Source organism: Halictus rubicundus, chromosome 1, assembly GCF_050948215.1.
Source record: "Halictus rubicundus isolate RS-2024b chromosome 1, iyHalRubi1_principal, whole genome shotgun sequence".
In the NCBI taxonomy this organism is placed as follows: domain Eukaryota; kingdom Metazoa; phylum Arthropoda; class Insecta; order Hymenoptera; family Halictidae; genus Halictus; species Halictus rubicundus.
This window is the reverse complement of record NC_135149.1, coordinates 11,791,102-11,802,598: the sequence shown is the minus strand read 5'-3', so window position 1 is coordinate 11,802,598 and position 11,497 is coordinate 11,791,102. Positions and strand designations below refer to the sequence as shown.

Genomic DNA, 11,497 nt, shown 5'->3' with positions numbered 1-11,497 from the left:
CGCCTTCTTCATTCTAGCTTCTAATGAAATATCCTCCGTGTCCGAGCAATATATATTAGACCTGATTAACTCTCAACAAAATTACAACCTCTCTATTAATTCTCGTTTCGTTCAGTCTTTTAAACATTCTGTTAAAAGAGAAGCAATTTACTAGAAATTTAAGCTTAAGGGCTAAGGGTAGCCGCAATTTCCGTTCACAGCCTTCAGACACAGACTTAAGATCCGTCTTGGTCTACAGGTAGGAAAAAATTTAAGGGGTGGTTCTCCAAGACAATATAAGACGAAAATGAAGAATAAAGAAATTGCGATTTCGGCTTCATTTTTGAGTTATTATCAATTAAAACTCCGCCTAAAATTCGGCAACCCGACCAACAGAGGTGTACGTTACGTACGTCATAGAAGCGCACGACAGTCACGGCATATCGTCAATTTTTGCCCTACTTTTCGAATGAGCCCTTCCCAAGCGAAAAATAGTCTCATATAAAGACGAAAACTTTCCTCCCGAGAAACTATTTTTCGCCTATTTTTGTCGATAACGTGGTCACTCTATCTTATCACTGCTTGTCGTCATCCGCCACGCTACAAACGGCCGCTAGGAGATGCTCGAGTGACAGTGTGCGTGCCGTATGCTTGCCGTGTGCGTATGCCATGGTGTGCCGCACCAACGCTAGATCAACAAAACGTACAAGGTTGCAAGGGTTCGGGAGGTGGCGAATCATTGCTCGATAATGCAAAGATGGGGCATTTCAATGGTGAAAAGCATTAGATAAAAGATAAATCTAGAGCGCTCGCCCCCTCGCAGGTCCTACTTTTGCGTTTTCTAGGCGTAATTTGCAATATTCGGCAGAATGTAGACATACGGACACATTTTCTTAAATAACCGGGTTCTTATGGAGAACGTAGGAACGTAGGTAGTGAGACGTTCTTATGGGGGCGAGCGCTCTAGCGGGGACATATACAATGTCAATGCAACGCCTACTATATTGCATAATTACGTATTAAACAAAGGATTTGCCGCCCCAGAAACCATCCCGCAGCTATTATTTTACTAAAATATAGTTCCGGCATTTTTCGCTACGAGCGCTGTATTTTGTGTCCGATCATTGTCGTCGTTAGCACCACGGACGAGGTATAGGCTGATATTGGTTCCACAATATTAGTTCCGACCGATACGGTAGGATGTGACACAAAAATGGTAAGGGGGCTCTAGAGCCCCGCGGACGTGAGACAAAAAAATACATTGGGTGATTGGTCTACTCCTGTACCTCGTCTGTGTCGTTAGCAATGTGGAAAGCGTACCCAGCTCCCCATACTGGACGAAAATATTACTATTTAGCTTCTTCTAGCGGCCGTTATAACGGTACTAGAGCATTTCGTCAAGGTCATATAGGAAGGCTGGCCAGAGGAAAAATAATCTTTATTTAATAAAATCAATGCAATTCGTTGTGATTCCTTCACGCGCTACGTTTGTTTATGATTCGAACAGAAAAATAATATACTGTATGCAAACTACATCGTTATCTTATCAAAGACGCGCTTGCTGCACACCTTTTATTTATTTTACTATGAATCGATACACTTAACGGTGAAATCTTAATGGATAAACTATTAGATACGTTGAGGTTGAAAGAAAGTAGACGGGGTTTAGCCACGTGAAACAATATTTTCTTCTGTGAATTATAAACGACGATACAAAAGGGTATGTACACTCTACTGTGTCGTATTACAATAATACAAGATTCATTGTACTTGTTACAGTTGCTGGTAAGTCACGTCGATCTCGACGATCTCGATCCCGTGACGGTCGAATCGCATCAAGAAAAATAATAATCGAGATGGTTTTCGAAACGTTTCCGTTCTTTCCTTGCACGCGTTTTGTCGCAACGTTGGATCAACAGGTCTCGCATAACATACGTGTCGTACCGAATCTTTGGCAATGGATCCAACTATTATTTGAACAAAACGCGATCGAGCTCGGAGAACGTTTCCGGTGTGTCTATATACAGTGTATCGTAAAAAAATATAACACGCTCCATCTTGAAGTGCCAGCGAAAACAGGAAGAAACTAGGTGATTTCGAACGGTCGGGTGGAACGACGCGCGACAAAACGAAATTAAACATTCGTATTCGCAATTAACAACACGATTTGATCGCCAAAGACACTCGAATACTCGTCACTTGTGCTCCGGTCTCTATGTACACGAGCTCGAGTCCTGTTTAATCGGATTGCACGACGAAATTTACATACAGGACTCGCTTAATAACTTAAACTTCGAAGCTCTTGGACCACCTAAACGCTTTACAGGTGTTAGAAATAAATAATAAACGTATTTTGCGTCTCGGGTAAATGCAGTTCACTTAAATACACTTACGATCCTTCGAGACTACTTTGAATTGTACGAACATTCACAATTGTACTTTAACCGTTAAAAACTATTTTTTAAGTATATTGGGTTGGGTAATAAATAATTTCCGCTGTAGGCAGTGAACGATTATAGAAATAGTTAAGTTTAAGTTACCTCCTTTCTGTTTCTGTTGCAAAATGTGTTTCTTTAAATTGTGCACTTCGAAATGAAATAAAACCCGTTCATTCCAAGCGTGAAACAAATTGATGCTGACCATACGTGGGTGAAAAAATTGTAAGTACTAATTATGAAACATTCTGCACCAAAAGAAAATTGGAAAATAAAGGCGGAAATTATTTTTGATCCATCCTAATGTGTTAACATCGATTTAAATATTGTTTTAATAGAGTCCAAGCGAGTCTCGAGGGATCAACGTCAAGGATCGACACCAATGGATCCCCGACTATATTTTAACTCTCTTAGAATACCTCTCTAACGCAGAACATTTACACATATATACGTCTGAATACACTATAAACCTAAAATTCCGTACGTCTACCTTTGGTACAATTTTCCTCGCTATTGACTATGATCGTAAATTCTCTTTGTTCTGTTTAACCAACGCGGTTCAGCCGGGACGCGAACCCTCTGCCAAGCTTGCGCAACTGCAGCAATAAATAATCTCAAACCATGGTTGCTCGACTCCTTCGAACATGCTAGCACTGAACCATCGAATACTGTGCAACGTGTCGACGCAACGATGAAGGTAACACCTAATCTTTCGACAGCTCTAGCATTTCAGGACACTACGAGTGATGAAACTGTTACTTCAAGGTTCTAATTAAAACAGTTCTGAAGATCCTTCGTTCAGAATAAGAAGAACCGAAATTTCTCGCTGTTGTCTGTTTCTGTTACGTTCCTTTGCTTTCCAGAATCGGTTCGTTTCGTCCGAGAATATTTATTCTAAATACAGAACTTATAAATGATATTCTACGTCAGTATTCTTATAAGGATTCTTACAACAAAAATGTAAAAAATGTAAGAAAATGTTCGTGCTGCTTTATTTCTTTCAACACTCTGTTGGGAATCAATGATATGTTTCTCCTTTTTGTATAATGCTTTTGTACGTAAAAATATGCAATGACGTCAATTACAGGAAAATTCATAGAAGAATCGACTCTGGACCATATTTAACTCGACATGAACTTGATACAGGAACCATAAGCGAAACAAACAAAGTTAGAAATTCTTCCCAGCCATTTCAGGAAGAGAAATCGCTATAGCAACAGTTTCCAAGGCCTGGCCTACAGGTAGCAATAGACAATTCATTCGAAGATGCTCTGCAAGCGTCTAAATTCATTCGAACATGCTCTCCGAGCGTCTAAATTCTAAATGAACAGATAGTTCTCGTAATCCGCGTACGAGGACGCGGTGACGTGTTTCGACGTCAACGGCGTCGATGGTACGCTCTGCGCCAATTGTTGCACCCGAGACACTTGCACCTGCGGCATCTGTGTCGCGTGAGGAACAACGATTCGAGACTGCTGATTCAGCGACCCGAGGGACAGATGATGATTGTCCACTTTGTGGATATTATTGTTGTTGATAGTAGCTGGCTCCTTGTGATAAGACGACAGATGATTGTTGTTGTCGTGTTGCTGGTTGTAGTGAGCCTGATGGCTGCCGTGTAGGTTCAGTCTTGACATGGCCACGCTGATGCTCGAGTCGGACGCCCACATGCTCTGCAAACAACGACGATTGTGTAACGAATTTGACTTTCTATTATATTCTCGTATGAATAACGCTGACGACGGATGACGTGCAGGGAGATGCGCCGCGTAATTGCGTTTCGACGTCTTCGCAGGAGATCCGAGAATGCTTTTGTTTGAGGCGTGAGAAGGATTCGAGAGCCGTTCGACTTGTTAACAGTTTACCGGGAGCCTAGCGTTCTTAATGACTGACCGATGTATATAACAGAAGCTCGATCATTTTCTTCGAAACAGTAAATGCAAAGGAAGTTCTTCAATTATATTAATTCTACAAATGTGTTGAATTTTTCATAAAATTGTTAAAATTTCATTTGCGTTCTAATTAACACATCTAACGTTGAATGTAAAGGAGATAGAGCTCACTTTTCTTCGGTGAGGATTGTAGTCGGGATTGCGCCTGATACGAAGATGACGGTCCACGCTGGTCCATCTTTGCGTCACCTTCAGGGGTGAGTCGTCGGGGTGCAATTTTCTTTGATACTCTTCACCCTCGCAGACTTCGTACAGGGAGAACTGCTCGACTCGCTCTTTCGAGCTGTAGCAGCTCAGCAGCATCTGGATCAGCTCGTCCACGGTGGTCTGCTCGGAGATTAGCAGACTCTTGTACTTTGACTGCAAAATGAAATTTATTCGTTTATGTTGCGACACGTATTGCGCGTACGATTGCGCGTGCGGACAGACTGTTGCAGAGTTTGCAAACTAAAAGGCAGAGCAATTCGCGAGGGGATAAGATGTTTGAAAGGAACTTAACGGGCGACTTACCCCGGACATGAGCGCGCTATCGTATATTTTGACAAGGCCGCCGCGACGCGTCTGCAACGAGAATCTGCAACACAAGAAAACATCCGTGAAATCCTGGATATCGTGGGTGTCGGCGAGAGCTCAAAGGGAATCGGGGAACACTACTTCCACGTAAAAACACGGGGCTACCGCTTCTAGTCAAACACCGCCGGTCTACGTAACGTATACCTTCGCCGGAAGTCCCGAGCCAGCAAGAAAACATCGGTGACTTCGAGGCCTACGCGACGGTAGCTTCGACATGTCCTATACAAACATTCTACTTCTACTTGCTGCTCACTTCTATTTAGCCTGGCTGTTCCCTCCTTCGTACTCTTTTACTTCGCGAACATAGGCTTCAATTGTTAACATCAGCATCAGAGAAAAATCGCAGCAACTACAAGGGAATTTTGCTAGCATTTTTCACTCTTCCGCTTCAGCAATTCAAATTTGTTGGGAACGTCGAAAGTGACGATTTTTCTAGAATTTAGGGACCAACACAGAGGAATATCAGTTTCTACCAGCAGAAGGTCTTCGACAGCTTAGGTTCCAGGGGTTAAGGAGGACAAGTCTGACCTCCCAGAGGAAACACGTCGTAGGAGTTTAAGCAAAAATCCGCAGCAGAGGGTTCTCGAAGCATAAATAAAGGCGTCTCGCGTGGTCGCCCCAGACGACTTGAACCGAGGAACAAAGGGAATCACTGGAAAGGACGTTGCTCGTTGGCTCGTGCTCACCGACCCACAAGAAGTCGCGTTTACGGTCGGTCGCGAGCCCTGAAATTACATCACGAAGCCGACCGAAACCGAAAGGGGAGCGTAAAGAATGTGCTTGTGCTCTCTCTCGGCAGTTCGATCGTATGTACCTACCTGGAATCGCCTCTGGGATGGCACGATTGCAGAACCGCGGGCCTGGCGTCCTCGTCGAGTGGCAGAACCGTCCTCACGTTCGGTCTTCTCACGGTGACCTCCATGGTGAGGTAGAACAGCCTCGGATCGCGGTGCCTCATTCGGTACTTGTTCAGCAGGTTCTGAACAACCTCGCGACAGGTCGTCTCGTAGCTGATGCTGAGGGTCTTGTACTCGATGTCCGGCCGCAAACAGTTCGCATACACCTTGATCGTCGTCTGTAATCAACGAATAACAACGCTGTTAACACCAATCTCACGATGCTCGTCTCATAATCGACGGCAGATACTTTAAATCAGAATAACCATTTTATAAAAGCACCAAACGACTTCATTCTTTCCTACCAACCCAGGATTAATTTACTAGATGACGTGTAATGAAAATTTTGGAAAAATTGCGTTCAGTCGGAATCACGAAAAACAATAGTGAAAGTTCCTTTTTACAAGTTTTTTTTGTTGGAGCCTGTAACCAAAATTTGAAAAATAACTTTTGAAGTAATGCACACCTGACGAATCCAATAAAATACGAAACTATAAAGTCCAGAATAACGCACGCTCAATTCGCGAAGGATTTAGCGAACATCAAATAGAAACAAGGGCGGTAATCAATTCATAATCGTCGAAGGATTGACGGATTGATCTCCGCCATAATTGGCACACGACACTCGTCATTTGTCAGATCACGAACCCCATAATCTTCGTTTGACGTCCAATTTGACGCACGATACGCGAACGACATAAAAGGAACGTATCGACGTCGTAAATGACTACTGAAAGGATAATCCGAGCATTGTCGCAGAAACGTGATGGCGCAGCGTGACAGCGTCTTAGCGAAAATCCGAACGGGATCTCGGCTGGGTTTCAGCAAATACACCGTGGAAATGATTACTCGGCACGTACGGGTCTCGTGGCACGGACGTGTTTGGCTGCAGGTCGTTACGGTTGGAAATATAGCGCAGCTTGCGGTCATAAAATCGACCTACACGTGTTTCCGAAAGTTTGAGTGCTAGTTGCAAACGTGGCGGACAGACTTGAGTCTTCGGCTTGTAACATCTTGCTATTGACAGCTCAGTGTTGGACTGTAAAATCAAAAAAATCGGACGGTTCGTTAAACCTGCTTGGAATGTTTTGAAGACTACACAAAATTAAGCTAACCACGAGTTACGTCGATATAAAATTGCCGAAAAAAATGATATATTGATCCAATCATAAAATTTATACAATACATTATTGTCAGCTTAACAAGATTATTGGAGAAAGAAGCAAATTTCATATTTCCGCTAATTAAATTACTTAATGATTTAGTGGTTATTAAAAGCTGCATTCCTTAATAATTCCGAGCAACTACAGTTTGTCATTTTCTGTTTGCAATGGTTTCACGACAAGCCGCACACGTCCTTTTTAAAAGGGGTTGGAACTTGTGAGAGGAAATGACGATGTTTTTTTAAAAAGGGAATAGATCGACTATTTATTAATGCCATGGGCCACTGGCGCACAAACGCAACTTGACACGCGCACATGACGCGCGCATCTGCGAACGGGGTGATCTGGTGTGTCTGGTTTATTTTCGGTGAACGCATCCCCTCGTTCACTAGCGTATCTGAAGGGTTGATAGCGTTTTATGCGGCACGCGTGGCCGTCGTCTGTCTCCGAGTTAATTATGGACTAATTGTCGAGCCTCTGGTCGCGCCTCCGAGTCTTTACCATTTTTTTTTTATTGCGCGTCCTCCGACAAGACACAGGACGTCGCCTTCCTTCCTCTCCTTTTCTTCCTGCGCTATTCTTCCGCCCACGTGACGTTGCGCCTAATCCTTTCTTAGAACACGTTCTGTCTTAAATCGTCTTGAACGTAAACATCCCGGCCTGGATCAGTGATGGATTAAACGCGAGCTGGCGTTGGTAAACAACCGATCATCTCCGATAAGATTTATTGAAACATTCTAATAAAGATGCCGAATTTTTTGACGGTACTCAATTTTCTGAAGCAATTTTTCCAAATCGTAATTTCTTTGGACGTCTATGGCTCATGGCCAAGGATTTTTAACGGATCCTTCAACAGCAACAGAAACTTCAATCATAAACCAACAACTCAATAATGTAATCTAATCATTTCGTTTGGGATTAATATTTTTAAAATTCCATTTGGTACATCACAATTATTGAAAAGCCTATTAATAGGCTTCCGGTAGATGAAGTGTTAAACAGGAAACAAGTGTACAGTAAAACCTCGCTAGTTGCAACCTCGTTCGTCGCATACTAACGACTCCCACCGCGAGATGTTCAAGGTTCTGAACCTTATGGTGGGGATCGTGGTCTACGTCAGGCCTGAGCAACTTCTTCCTCACTACCAGTGTACCAGTACCCCATTGTAAACTATTTCATATTGTCCTTGCTGGGCTTTACCTCGCGCCCTTGCGTGACTGCGAATGTACATCTACACTCCATAGGAGTTTGGTGGGGGAACCCAGAAGTAGGGAGAGAAGTCGTCTATGGCTCGCGAACCCAGTGTCGCCAGATCAAGACTTGTTCCCCCACTCTAATTTCCCTTTCTACCGCGCTATTCCCAACGCTTGCGCCACGGCCCGGTCACGTGACGTCTCTGATGGCAAGTTGAGAGAAACTTTTTCCCCTCAATTCGTGCTCTCTCCCCTCGTCTGGCGACACTGCGCGAGCCGCAAGTTGCCCGGGCCTGGTCTACGTAGTAGCAAAAGAAAATCGACGCTACGAATCGCTATGATTGGTTACTACCCTTACCCCAAATAACTCTTCAATCATTCTCACAAAAGTGATCATCATTCCCATATGTACACCTCCGAAGTTTACATAGGTGTCTCTCTGGGGAGAATAATTTCATGTTTCGAAGAAGCGAAAGCAAAGTTTCAGTTTCGTTCAACAAGTAGTAAATTCTGTGAAGAATACCGAAAGCCCGGCTACACGTCCTATCTCTGACTTCAGGATTTATTCCCGATGCCCCATCGAGACTGATTTCGGCGCCATCACACCCTCCCCTATTTGCGCTCCGACTAAACAAACAGCGGGATTCTCAGACAGACAGTCGTCGTGGAATTCTCGGTGGCGTTTTACGACGACCGAGAATCGATAGCGGAGGCGTGTGTTCCGTTCAGAACGGACGGAGTGCCCTAACAAAAGAGCACGGTGTACGCCCGGCTGTCCCGTAAACATCGGCGCTCGTTCAAATACACGAAATTCGTGTGGCCCTCGACGCACGGCGAAAACAACCGGCGCGTAGGCGCAACCGTGATTTCTGATTCATCGCGAGGAATTCCGATACGCTTACGCGCGAACGCGAATGCGGTTTGCGCGGAATTCTCAGGTGTTCCTGCGACGAGATCTTTGTCCTTATTTTCCTTGGCTGCTGCACTTCTTCGGTGCAGCGTCGGATTCCCTCCACACGGAGGCTTCGGAAGGATTTACAATTTAATAAATTTATCACCGGACACTAGTAACAATTCAATCATCTTGCATTCGCAATTTTGGATATTCTCGCGATAGCCCAGAAGGCTTTCTAAGATACCAGAACGTTTGTCCGCAGAGCGAGCCATTTTTGCAGCCTGCTGGACCATTAGAAAGACTCCGCGGTTCTTCGTCTGAGAACCCGTTGCGAATCAGAGATTTTTCCGTCGCAGGTATCTGAGACACCGTCCTCAGGATGGTTTCGCCTAACGGTACGTACTCGTGCATTCCGAGCAAACAAGCGACACGAATGTCGACCAAGAATCTCGAAGAAGGTCCGCGGAGGGGACCCATTCGAGAAGAACGGTCGATCGACGGGTCTCTTTCATTGCGGCGACTAATGAAAGAGAAAACAACGCGGAAGGGAGGAAAGGCGTCTTGTAAAAGTGTCAAAGGGAGGTCTGCGGCTCGTCAGCAACTGTGCAGGAACGATGCCACCCCGTTACGAGACCATCAATATCTTCCAGCCGGCTATGGGCCGCGAACCGAAATACACCTTGGGATATTTTTGTTTGAATGAGGTGCTCGTTCCGGTTAAAAGTATCGCTGCGTTCGGCCCGATGGTGGTCGACAATCGTGGGTTGCTGCCTCCGATGCACCGTGGAGAAAGGCTTGGAAAACCCTAGCATGAACGAGGAAATTGTGACTACTCGTTTAGGTCAGTCGTCTTTTCCTACTCATTTTACCCCGACCGGATTAAGTTCCCTACCTGTCTCGCTTTAAAATTTTATTTTCATAAACGTTTCTCTCACAGCTTCTACAAATTTTTATTACCTCCACGATGAAGCACTAGTTTGAATTTTAGTATAGAAATATGCCCAGTTTTTAACCCTTAAAGGGCCAAAATATCTAACTGCAAAAAACTTGACGAGGTTCGTTCAGACCCTTGATCGCTCGTTCATTCCTTTAATTTTATTTTTCAAATCAATTCTTTTGTGTATGTAGACAGTGGTGTTATACACCTGAGTAAAACAACGTTCAGTTGTTACCACCCCAGGATCTTAATAAAACAAACCGGGAGTCCATAAAAGTTATTCATAGAGGGGAGAACTGTTTTAACAAATGTCGAGCTATTATTTCGAGGAGTCGGTTCGAAGAATCCGGTGGCAGCGAGAGCACAATTAAGGAGCACCCGAAGGAAGAACGAACCACATGAAAAATTAACAACTCCCCCCCAACAGAAGCCATTAAAAGCCAGTAGACGAACGTTCTAATAGGGAAGTTAACAGCGAGGAATTCAAAGAAGAGGAAGTCCTGCGCCGAAAAATCCGTGGTAATCTGGCGTATCGAGTGTAAAGTGTAAAAAATCAAGGGGAAGAAGGGCAACCAGGCGGAATGGAAGTCGCCATATGCTGGCGGAGTGTCTTGTAATGAGGGGAGGCGGACATGGTTTAAGGGGAATTTCATCAAACCCCATAAACCGCTGTCGTGCTTCGAAGAATGCGCACGCGGGTGCACTTTTGGGTTTTCTGACGTGACCACGGTTAGATCGAATCGTTTTAGCGTGGAGGTCCTTCTATCGCAGGCTCAATGGCGAATCTACGTGTTCGCTCGGTTGATTCATTCCGGGTCTAAAAATAGGCATGGTATCGCGTCCTTATCGTTATCAACCGCTTCGAGTAGAACAGTAAACCCAGCTTGGTTACAACGACACCCGGTATATCGCGTATCCCCGTTTCGAAGCAAGGTAAACGACACCTTTCAACGGAAACCCCATTGAACGGCCTTGCCTCCTTCCTAATCGGTCAATATTAGATTCGTTTGACTATGCAATTAACGGCGTTCAATCGCGGAACGAATTAACTTCGACGATTTCGAATTTATTGCGCTGAAATTGATGGCTGCAATTTTTCAATCCCTCCGCAATTGTTACACGCTCTTGTTCACAACGGTAACCAAGAAACTTACTAAAGATGAACAAGTAAGGTTTTCATAATTAACGTAGCAGTGTTTTCGCAATGCTCATTTTCTATTTGCTTCACTTTCTTAAAAAAATGCGTAATATATTAATCTCTCGAAACTCGTTTCAGTCTGAACCCGTTGAACAAACATTTCCAGCTCGAACTCTAAATAGCTCCTGAATCATCGACTTCCAGATTATGTTTACAAACACTTCGTTTTCGAGCACGTCTATAATTCACAGAGCCCGGACTATCAATTACAGGCGAAGCTAGCTTGATCAATGAGATGCACTCGCTTCAGTCTATAAGTAGGCAATCGTGTTTCCC

At 44.2% G+C, this 11,497-nt stretch overlaps 1 protein-coding gene across 1 annotated transcript in view; it reads right to left on the bottom strand.

Annotated features, from left to right (window-relative positions):
• Positions 1–1,643: 1,643 nt before the first annotated feature.
• The window catches only part of Rau (RA domain-containing protein rau), a 39,796-nt gene continuing 29,942 nt past the window's right edge, over positions 1,644–11,497 (bottom strand). Inside the window, exons 3-6 of the mRNA XM_076787958.1 lie at positions 5,758–6,014; positions 4,877–4,940; positions 4,478–4,726; positions 1,644–4,087 (exon numbers count right to left, since the gene is read on the bottom strand). Coding sequence (XP_076644073.1) covers positions 3,734–4,087; positions 4,478–4,726; positions 4,877–4,940; positions 5,758–6,014 — 924 coding nt within the window. The 3' untranslated portion in view covers positions 1,644–3,733. The remainder of the gene's footprint in view (positions 4,088–4,477; positions 4,727–4,876; positions 4,941–5,757; positions 6,015–11,497) is intronic.